Source organism: Vigna unguiculata, chromosome 5 (assembly GCF_037176805.1).
Source record: "Vigna unguiculata cultivar grain cowpea cultivar isolate G323 ecotype 2 chromosome 5, ASM3717680v1, whole genome shotgun sequence".
In the NCBI taxonomy this organism is placed as follows: domain Eukaryota; kingdom Viridiplantae; phylum Streptophyta; class Magnoliopsida; order Fabales; family Fabaceae; genus Vigna; species Vigna unguiculata.
This window is the reverse complement of record NC_140796.1, coordinates 41,468,408-41,480,496: the sequence shown is the minus strand read 5'-3', so window position 1 is coordinate 41,480,496 and position 12,089 is coordinate 41,468,408. Positions and strand designations below refer to the sequence as shown.

General features: G+C 31.7%; 1 protein-coding gene and 1 long non-coding RNA gene across 2 annotated transcripts; both read right to left on the bottom strand.

The window, feature by feature from the left end:
* Positions 1–5,572: 5,572 nt before the first annotated feature.
* Positions 5,573–6,318, bottom strand: LOC146886445 (uncharacterized). Its single transcript, XM_085673448.1, has 3 exons — positions 6,309–6,318; positions 6,131–6,225; positions 5,573–6,056 (listed from the first exon to the last, which is right to left on the bottom strand). The coding sequence occupies exons 1-3, from the start codon at positions 6,316–6,318 to the stop codon at positions 5,640–5,642; spliced, it is 522 nt and encodes a 173-aa protein (XP_085529574.1). The 3' UTR covers positions 5,573–5,639.
* A 283-nt stretch (positions 6,319–6,601) lies between these two features.
* On the bottom strand, positions 6,602–10,332 carry LOC146886444 (uncharacterized). The gene is made up of 3 exons (XR_014994836.1): positions 10,251–10,332; positions 6,958–7,070; positions 6,602–6,877 (listed from the first exon to the last, which is right to left on the bottom strand). It is a non-coding gene; the product is annotated as an uncharacterized LOC146886444 (long non-coding RNA).
* Positions 10,333–12,089: the final 1,757 nt, after the last annotated feature.

Sequence of the window (12,089 nt, the reverse complement as noted above, 5' to 3'; positions counted from 1 at the left end):
TTTACACTCAATGGTCTTTATCTTTCTTAGCTTGCTCGATGCCAAGCAATCTCATTATTTTCTACAACATAGGATCTGCCAATTGTTTCTCTTCCACCAATCTAAAAAAGCACTAGATATGACCATATGACTATATCTAATGACACTTCTCTTAACATTGCATGTATCTGTATAACTCTGAACCTCGACATAATGTAGAACCAAGTTGATTTCCTCAAACATTGTTACACTTGCATGCACTGATATCTCCCATATGTTCTAACCTCTAGATTCAACTCATTTTGGAAAACTTGTGGTATTTGATCCCAAGCTTGTCCTTAGAGCTCCCTTAGTCCAAACGTTGCTAAACTCCAACATCTTTTCTCATACTACTAACCCAAACTTAGCTTTCCTTGCCCAACAGTATACATCACACATCAATTTCCTATCTTTGAGGCAAGAAGTTGTCTCAGAGACCTCATCCAACACTTGTAATGGTAAGCAGTCTAAGTTGACATTGGATCTGCATTCCTTTATCTCTATAGACACCAAACACAAGGCATAGAGGCGTAACAAGACAAACCAAAACATACAAAGCAACACTTCATCATCTACAGACAACCAAATCCTTTGGTCTGTCACCCTTCTTTCCCCAAACCATTAGAATTAAGAAAGGAAAACAACCTTTAATCTAGTCATGAGTGTGCACCCCATCACTTTATCAAGACATTTTCTATTTTTAAAACTTTTGGTTTCACCGACAAATTTGTCTAGACTTGCCTACTTAAGCACGTGAGACATGATAAACCCACAACCTCAGGTCATCCTAAGGACGAACTGCTCTGATACCATAAATATAACGTCCCATTTTAATAGATAAATCTATTCAAATAAAACATCGTAGATGTTATAATATCCAAGGGCACAAGACTTAAAGTATAAAGAATAATACAGTTACCCCAATATACCAGAAGAAAAAAAAATGACACATTACATGATGCCAGGAACCAAATACAAAAGTATCAACAGACGACCAAAAGCTTGCTCATGAGCAAGATATTACAATGTAATAATAACTGTTCAACATGGGCTCAACAATGACCCAACACTAAACCACGTCCCAAAAAGCTGCAGCATCCCCGTCACCACTACGATCACCAGAATTTCCCCACATCTGCTCACATCAATAAATTGATGATCATCGCAAAAGGAGAAAAACCACACAAGAGACACACAAGCAAACAAAAAGGGTAAGCTAGAGTAAAAGGATTTCATACAATTGAGCATGCAATTTAAAGGTCAAGAACACAAAAATCAACCAAGCATGTGATAGCAATCAAGCAAGACTCTAAGACTCAAATATTCGGAGACATATAATGAGGCACCACCACGAAACCTTACCAAAGGGTCATAGAATTACGTCCTAACCATGAGGCACCACCAAGAGATCTCAACAAGAGATTCATGGAATTACGTCCTAACTATGAGGCACCACCATGAGATCTCAACAAGAGATTCATGGAATTACGTCCTAACCATGAGGCACCACCATTAGATCTCAACAAGAGATTTATGGAATTATGTACTAAACCATGAGGCATCACCATCAGATCTCAACAAGAGATTCATGGAATTATGTCCTAAACCATGAGGCACCACCATGATATCTCAACAAGAGATTCATGGAATTACGTCCTAAACCATGAGGCACCATCATGAGATCTCAAAAGAGATTCATGGTTATATGTCTTAAACCATGAGGCACCACCATGATATCTCAACAAGAGATTCATGAAATTACGTCCTAAACCATGAGGTACCACCATGAATGAGATCTCAACAAGAGATTCATGGAATTATGTCCTAAACCATGAGGCACCACCATGAGATCTCAACAAGAGATTCATGGAATTACGTCTTAAACCATGAGGCACCACCATGAAACCTTCGTGGAATTACGTCCTGACCGTACCATAATCATCCATCACCCACCCAACATAGAATTATCATGCATACCAATCCCATGCCAATATACATAACTAACCATCCAATCATGTTCCATACGAAATCCATACCAAGCGCATCAATTCAAATACCAATACATCATGTCGAACTTACAAGGCATTGTACTTGAACTGGGTAAAGCAACCAATCATTAGATCATGTGAAGCATACATGTATCCAACCAACCCTGCCAATCTCACTCAAGCTAAAGAGTTCTCACTCAAGCGAGAGGGATCCCTCGCTCAAGCTACCAACTCTTACCTGGGCGAGACTACATACAAAGGACATGTCGAGGTCTCGCTTAAGCTAGTCCATCTCGCTCAGGCGAGACTACTCTCGCTCAGGCGAATGGCGTTCGCTTAGACGAGCCCTCAAATCAGAGAGAATAGTGGGTTGCAACTGTTCTCGCTCAGGCGAAAGCTCCTCGCTTAGGCGAGAGCTTTTCATTTTGAGCGACTAACAGCTCGCCTAGGCGAGTTCAACAGAACCTCCCCTGCTCTCACGCGTGCTAAGCCAGAAAACCATCCAAAACAGCACAAGCAATGTATTTTCATACGACATACAACATGAATCAAGCATCCATAATGTAAAACAAGCCAAACATGCAAAAATGACTTAAAACAACGAAACCCTAACTTCCCTTACCTGGAAAATGCTAGCTTGACAACAAACGAGGCAAAATCCTAGCACAACTTTGTTAGAGAAAAGAGAAGTGAACAAAAGGCTGTTGTTTGCAAATATGAACAGAATGGAAAACGAAGAGGCTGAGAGGGGGTCCTATGGGCACCCTATGGGCTGGTCCTTAGGCCCAACAGATTAGGCTAGGCCCTTAAACTTTTAGGACAGAAAAAGTGCGTCTTACATTACTCGCTATGACGATTTAGTGTCTTAAATACATATAAAATTAATGGGTTTTGATATTAATCTTTGTGTTTCTTTTTGCCCTCTAAAATAGAAAATTACCACTTTTATTCCAGTATTATATGACATTAATAAATTAGTTAATAGTTGAAAGTTAAAATATAATTTCAAACGAGAAATATTATTTATTGTAATATAATATCAGAATTTGTGATTTAATGTTTTCAAGGATGTATAAAATAAATATTATTAATCAATCTTAAAATGGGTACTAATGACTAAAATCTTTTTGGAGAAATAAAGATAAAAAAAATTCAAAGGAATTAATATATATATATATATATATATATATATATATATATATATATATATATATAAAAGAGTAAAATAATAATTTAAAATGTATAAAGATAAAAAAGAAATAACTCTTTTATAAAATATAAATTGAAACTCGTTAATTTTATCTAACTTAAAATATATTTAAATGAAAAAGAAATATAATAGAAGTAAATAGTAATAAAATGCTTATAAGTTGATGAGACAAGGTGAAGATGCATGTGGTGGTTATTAAACATAGAAAGAGGACACTTAGGAGACTGTGATGATGGGTTTGACTAAGATCTAAATGCCATGCTGTTCAAATTTTCATAATAACATGAGTCTAATAAAAAGATAGTCTCCGTAAAATGAGTTACTCATGCTGCTATTGTATCTTCCTTTTTTAATCAGTAAAGAAAAACAAAAGAGTTTGGATTTTATATTAGTTTTTCTCTCTTGTTTCTCTGCTGTATTTTAAAAATACAAATGTAATTATTAATTTTAAAATTTTAAAATATATTAAAATTATTTTTAAAATATTAAAACAGTATAATTTTAACAGCATAAAAAAAATTCGACAGAGACCGGACTCAAAACAAATTCCAGAAAGCACGTGTTTTGTTAATTATATCAGAGAGAGACCTCATTGGTTTAAAAATAATAAACACAATTAATGCATGGCATCCTTAATTCAAGGTGAACACGTGGTTCCCTCCCACATTTACCGGTGAAATTGTCTCACTCTAATGCTGTGTCCTTCAATATTACACGTTTCTCTTTATATGTTATTGTCGTCTTATAATTATTGTTTTGTTTCGAAACTATATAGAATGAAGACTTGGCATCAAATCCATGCATAAATTATTATTATTATGAAAGCTAATCTACTGTAACTATAACACTAATATACTATAACTATGAGAAAATAACATACTAGGAAAAATATATTATTGTCCATACCTGTATTAGTGACATGTGTACAAATATTTGGTCTTCTGTCGTTTACGATATTACCCTTACCTATTATACTGACAGCCGTAAAAAAATCAATTTTCTTTATCATTTACTATTCTTTTTCTCATTCCATTCTTTTATTTCACGTGCATCTCTTCTTTTGAGATTTTTTTGAAATTGAAAATCTCTTCAAATGTTAGAAAAGTTGTGTTTCTCTGCTGGGTTTCTACCCTTCCCCCAGTGCGAAGATGAAAGTGAAGGCAATGTTGGGCTAAACGATTAAAGAAGTCTACATTTTTGTACGATGATATATTGTTCTATTTTTATTTTTTTTATCAAAAGAGTGTTTACGTTTTGATTTAAGAATTTGATAATAGAGGTGAGAAGGATAGAGTTTCTTTCTTTATTTAATATTGAAGCAAAAGCAAGAGCACTATAAAAATTTTATACATTAGGTACAGAAAATTTCGTAGCTGATCCGTAACTAATCCGTAACTAAATCATTTTACGATAAATTAACTATTAAATTGTTAGGAAATTTTTCGTAACTAAATACAAGTAGTTAATTAGAGAGAGATAAAATCCGTAGCTAATCTGTAACTAATTCATAGCTAATCTCTCTTTATTCCCTCTCTAATTAAAGTAAAAAAGTTTTACAATTTTTAGCTAATTCATAGCTAATTCATAGCTAATTCCTCTCTATTCCATCTTTAATTGAAGTAAAAAAGTTTTAAAATTTTTAGCAAATACGTAACTAATCTGTCGCAATTTTGTTGTCGCTAATTCGTAGCTAATCTGTAGTAATTCTATTGTCGCTAATCCGTAACTAATTTGTCGCAATTTTGTTGTCACTAATCCGTAGCTAATATGTCGCAATTCTGTTGTCGCTAATCTGTCGTAATTTTGTTCTCGCTAATCCATAGATAATCTGTCGCAATTCTATTGTCGCTAATCTGTAGCTATTCTGTCGCAATTTTGTTCTTGCTAATCGGTAGCTAATCTGTCGCGATTTTTTCTCCGCTAATCTGTTGCAATTTTTCCCTCGTTAATCCGTAGCTAATCTGTAACTAATTTGTTGCAATTTTTTTCTTGTTAATTCGTAGCTAATTTGTCGCAATTCTTTTATCACTAATTTGTATCACAATTAATTAGTTAATTTATTGAAATTCTATTAATCTCCTACACATATTATTTTGTTAATTACAATTACTTAATTGTTATTCACTCTCTATTATGAGTCATGTCCATAAACCTATGCCCATAATAAAAAAAGAAGACAAAGAAAATAAATTATTCACAAAAAGTGTCTAAATACTTCCAATATTTGTAATACCTATTTAAAAAGGATAGATAATCAATCCTATAATGATCAAAGTATATCCATCCAACAGTACAAAACAACATAAAAGTTTTCATCAATGTATAATAGTTTTAGGACACAAGCATTTGAGGGTATCAACAAAAAGTAATGCATCAACACAATTAAAACACAAACAAAGTTTTGGATTCTTTAAGACATGTCTTCATTCTTGTTTCTTCAAAGCAAACAATAATTCTCTCTTAAAAGATTGTATTTGCTCTTGCATATGTTGTTGCATAGTTGCTTGCATTTCTGCTTGTGCCTTCATTTGTGCTTGCATTAATGCTTGCATATCAGTCTGTGCTTGCAACTGTGTTTTCACCTGCTCTTGCAAATTAGATATTTGTGTAGTCAGTGTAATGATTTCTTCAATTGTTGGATTTAGATTTTGGGAAGAGGGACCTTCAACTATTGAGGATGAAACATGTGGGTCAATGCCAAGATCCAAACTGTGACCAATTCCATAGATTCTACCTTTCCTATTTTCACCACCTGTTTTTATCCAAACACCAGAGTCGGTTATAGGATGCTTTGATGTGTCTTCCCCATATTTTTCAGTCATAGCATTTTCATATGATTCCTACATCAAATCAATATGTTAGCAATATTATATAAATAAGTAGTTTAACATTTATAAAATAAACACATTCTTACAATGAAGCTTTTTGCTTTGTTGGACACATATTGACCATCTTTTCGTTTATGAACTTTGTTGTATAATTCACCATAAGAAATTGGGCGTTTGTATTATTCTTCCTGTAAAAAAAATGCAATTTATGTATAAAAACGGATTACTTTCCTTAATGATAGTAAAAGGACATATTCATCTTACTTTCTGCCATGTTAGTGTGGAAGTTGGTTTATATCAAACATGTACAATATAACTCCATCTCTTTGTATCATATCTCCTTTTAGTAAGTTATCAGCTAACCAATTCCAAAATATTTGTTTCTTTCTATCAAGTGACCAACTCATTTCTATCTAACAGACAATTGCTATCTGATATTGCATTTTGAATGTGACAAATTACAATGCATTATATTTGACTTATAAATTCAAATGTGAAAAGTAAGCATACCATTTTTTCAAGTGTTGTCCAAAGCTTCGTGATCCTATTGTGTGAATCAGGGCATCGGGCTTGGCAACCCTATTGCTCTTACCTGCAGTAGACTTTTTTTTTCATTTTTCTGTTGTCCATATGTCTACTAATCCATCCCACATCTCAGTCATAATACCTCTTGGTCCAAAACCTTTTAAGTCTTGAATATTGTCTGAATTTGTCCTTTCTTTCGCCTTTTTCCTCGCCTTAGATAAAGAGTCAGAATATCGATCCATGCATGTTAAATTCCAAACCTTTCTAGCCATACAACGATCATAAGTTGATGAAAAACGATACTTCTCCTACATCAATATAATGATTAATTTATAATACAATAATTGATACAAAAACATTTCATTACATTAACTAAATGATTACTAACCATAAACTCATTGAACATAATTTCTTTCATATCAGCAGAATATTTTTTCCAATTTGGTGCTGGATTAGGCATCCTCATGAGCAACTCAGATATAATATCTCGAGTCACTGAATCTGGAACAAACCTCCTCCTTTAATTTCAGACACTTAGTTTATATAAATTATGATTTGGTAATAAAAAGTTAAGCAATTGATAATTAAGTTTAGTTTAACTTACGGGTTAGTAATTTGTTGCACAGATATAATAGGTCTCCTATCAACTTCATTGTGAGAATTTTCACTTGAAGGCTCCTCCTGAAATTGTGGGTTAGCACATGTTGGGGCAACACAAGATTGGTTAGCATCAATTGGTGGGGTGGTGTCTATTGATTGATCACCATTGGTTGAATGGCCAACATCAGCTGATGGTTCATGGATGGAAGTAGCACCTAAGAAAAAAATAATGAAACAATACCTTGTATTTAAAAACCTTAAAAAAAAAAGTTAATAAATAAGACATCATTAATGAGAGAGTTAATGAGAGAGTGAGTAGGATGGAATGGAGTAATAAAACCTCGACCTTGCCGTGTTCCTCTTCCTCGGTTGCTTTTGCTTGCTTGATTTCAAGCCAAACGTAACTTTTTGAAGTTGATTTACTTGATTTATTACATCTATGCCACTATATTCTTGTGGTGGTAAAGAGTTCTCAACTACTAACTTCTTAAAAGAGCATTGATCACGACGAAATGAATGATTGATAGGTAAAAATCGACGATGACAATCAAACCAACAAGGTTTACCACCACTCTTCAAAGTAAATGAATTAATATCCCCCATACAATAGGGACAAGCAAATTTTCCATGAGTACTCCATCCAGACAACATTCCATAAGCTGGAAAATCACTTATTGTCCACATTAATGCTGCTTTCATAATGAAATTTTGTTTTCTCCATGCATCAAAAGTATTAATCCCAATATCCCATAAGATCTTTAACTCATCGATTAGAGGTTGGAGATAAACATCTAAACTTTTACCAGGTGATCTGGGTCCAAGAATCATAAGTGTAAGAAATATGTATTCCCTTTTCATACACATGCTTGGAGGAAGATTGTAAGGTGTTAAAAAAATCGGCCAACATGAGTATGGGCTACTTGAATTACTAAATGCATTAAAATCATCTGTGCAAAGTCCAAACCTGACATTTCGTGGATCCAAAGCAAACTTAGGATGAGTTGCATTAAATTTTTTCCAAGCCTCTGCATCAGCTGGATGTGTCATCATTAATTCATGTTGACGTACTCCATCTGCATGCCATCGCATATATTTTGAAGTATTAACAGACATAAAGAGGCGTTGAAGTCTTGGAATAATGGGGAAATATCTTAACACTGAGTAAGGCACATCCTTGTTTTGTGTTGTTGTCTTGGGTTTAAATTGTGGTTCTTTACACACCAAACAAACATTCTTGTCACTGTTTTCTTTGTAATATAACATACAATGATTAGGACATGCATCTATCTTCTCATATCCTAATCCCAATTCACTCACCATTCTCTTTGATTTGTACAAATTTTCAGACAACCTTTTCTGACTCTGGAAGCATGCTTTTGATTATAGAAATCATTCGATCATAACAACTAACACTCATGTTAAACTCTGACTTCAAGTTTAGGAGTTGTGTTACTGCTGACAATCTTGTATGCTTCTTACAACCATCCCACAAAGGTTCATCAGCACTCTTTAATAGGTTAAAAAACTTCTTAGCTAATGGATTTGGACCCTCTTCCACCTCTTGTACTTCTGGATTTGATCTAGCATGAAAATCATTCATAACCATATCATGGTATGGATTTGTACTTCCTTCAACACAGTCTTGGACAACAGACGCACCATCTGTCCACCTTTCTTCACCATGAAGGGTCCAATTTGTGTACCCATCCATAAATCCATGGTGATACAAGTGCTTTTACACATTAAATGATATATCCCAATAACGATTCCTACATTTTCCACATGGACAAGGAATGTGCCCTGTTACATAAGCAAACTTCGGATCTCTTTTAGCTACTTGAATGAAGCCATCAACGCCATTTCTAAATTCCTCAGTTATACTACCAAATTGATCTTTTCTTCGCAACATCCATCCTTTATCAGGTCTCATTGTCCCTGTAGATAGTTTAAATATTGGTCAACATTTTGAAAAGAATAGATTGACACTAATTAAAGACATAATTAAAATTAAGAACACAAATTAGTTAAAATAAAGTAAATACAAGTAAACACTCATTGAGTTTATTATTTACATGCAAATAACTACTCAACTGTACTATGGCACTTTAGATATATTCGGGTTGAAACCTTGCACTTCACTTTTTCTTTAATATATTTTATCCTATCTTAAGTAAAATATTAAGTTTCGCAAAAATTGTACCTTTAATAAACAAAAAGATGAATTAAAGTCTTTGATCAATTGTGTTTTTCGGTTGGAGTTTTTTTTTATCATTACTGAATATAAAGTCAAGGTTTACTATACCTTCTAAACTAAGAAAAACTATCACATCACCCTATTAATTTAATTTTTCTTTCCACGGGCATGTGGTGACATGTTTTCAATCATTTGAAAAACTAAATCCAAAACAAAAAGACTTAGGCTTCTTCTAAATTTAACTCTTATAGTTTCTACTTGCAATTTTTCTACGTAGAAATGAGACTAATATTTCTGTTATAATTTTTTTGACTAACGAAATATATAAAAAAAATATTAATTATTATGTAGTTGGAATCGTATTATTATTATTATTATTATTATTATATTAGCAGAAAACAAAGGCATGGCCAAGTAAGCACACCAGGACTAGTAAAATGACTTTAGCACTTTTTTTAAATTAGCTATTAAGATAATTTTCTTACCTAATAGATGGTGATCATTGATTAATCAAATAGAATAGACATTTTGATGGTTGAGTTAACTCAAATGATGCAAATTCTATGGTTAATAATAATATGTCTTAATATATTATTAAATCTCTCAAATTTCCAGAACTTCTTAATAAGCTTTTTGAATGAAAAAACTAAAATTCAGTAATTAAATTTTGAAACTAAAAATCTACTCCATCTGAAAGTTTGAATGAAGTACTCTTTTTCCCTAACAATTAGGTTATAGTCATACCAGCATATAATTATTTCAATGTTAGTTCAAGTATTTTGGATGAGAAAAAAAAATTGAACAATACAATCCCTAAGCCAATACATTTAAAGACAAGAATCAATCTAGACGAAAGTCATCCGCATGAAATGGAGAAGAAACCTAACCTTTTTATTGAAACAAACCTTTGTAAAGATCAAACTTAACAATGAAGTTCCAAGCGCCACGATGTAGTACAGTTGCGACGGAATGGAGCAGTGCAATTCCAACGGTGCAATGCAATTTCAACGATGCGATGCAGGTCTAGTGCAATGCAATGTATGGAGATGGGGTTGAGGTGCAATGGTTATTTCTGTAAGACCTAAATTAAGGGTTTAGAAATAAGAGAGGAAGGAAAAGAAGAAATGGGAGAAAGAAAAGCTTCCAAAAAAAAACTTCAGGAGCTTTAAAAATTGAAAACATTAAAATATATAAAATTTTCACATATTACTAATTTTTAATTTTTCTAGTGAAAAATAAAATAATATATATAAAACTGTTGCAAATATTTTGAAAAAAAAGAAATACAAATAAAAATAAGTCAACATAAACATAAAATTTAAAGTATAAGTATTTATATTTTGTAGTTAAAAGTAAAACAATATGTAAAACTACAAAAACATAAACATATGCAAAATCTTTATATTTAGTGGGACTGGGAAATGGGAAATAAAGTTTTGAACAATTCTAAATACAACAAATATAATTTATAAATAAAAAAATTAAATTATATATAAAAATAAAGTATATTTTTATAATTTGTTAAAATATCGATAGCTTTTTAATTTTTTTAATATTTTTTTCCTTAGATAGTTTTTTTTTAAATATAAATTATATTTGTTAGTTACAGACAAACTCATGTCTTATTTATTATATATTTTAATTAAATTATTAATATTTATATTTATCATTTATATTTCAATATATATAATTATATTTAAAAAATTAATTTTAAAATATTTAAATTAAAAATAGTTTTAAAATATTTAAATTGAAAGTAATTTTAAAATATTTAAATTAAATATAATTGTAAAATATTTAAATATATATATATATATATATATATATATATATTAAAATTAAAAATAAATTTAGTATAATTTTAATTGAGAAAGATTAGCTACAAATATATTTTTTAGTAAATTTATAACAATTTTGCTACGAACTAGGTACAAATTTATTTCTTCGCTATTTTATCACAAATTAGTTAGAAATTAGCTATAGATATATGTTCTAGTAAATTTGTAGCTATTTTACTACAAAGAAACTACAAATTGTTTCCTTCATTATTTCCTTGCAAATTAGTGAGGAATTAGTTACAAATATATATTATGGTAAATATGTAGCTATTTTGCTATGGATACGCTACAATTTTATTCTTTCACTATTTGCTCGCAATTTAGAGATAGATTAGCTACAAACATTTTTTCTCCCTAATTTTTCTAGCAAAATAGATTTTTTCTTGTTGTGGAGGTGAGACTAAAGAAAAATGGAAACAAGAGGTAATAGTCTAAGGATTAGGGTTTGTTTGGGTTATTCAAAAGTTGTGTTGTTTTTTTTCTTTTTGTTGAGAAGTTAAGTTCCTCAAAGATTCATGGGTTGCTCTTTTTTCGTGATTGGTGAGTTTTTGGCTCTCTGTGTCTTCTTCCACTCATGGTCAGAAGATGGTCAATGTGTCCCTTAATGAAGTGGGAGTAATGCAATCCCAACAAAGTTGTTCCACTCTTCTGTCTTAGGGTATCTTCTTTTGGGAGGAATGATTTGAGAGAGATAGAGTGGATTGATTTGGGTGAATTTGAGGATAAAGTTTATGTTGTTCTTTTTTAAGGACTTGGAGGTGATGGTGGAGTGCATTTGAAAGTAAAATTTGTAAGAGTTTGTTAAAGATTTGATTGATGTAATAGATAAAAAATAGTTTTAATAAATTAAAATATAAAATTACAATTTTGCCTTTATAGTTAAAATTA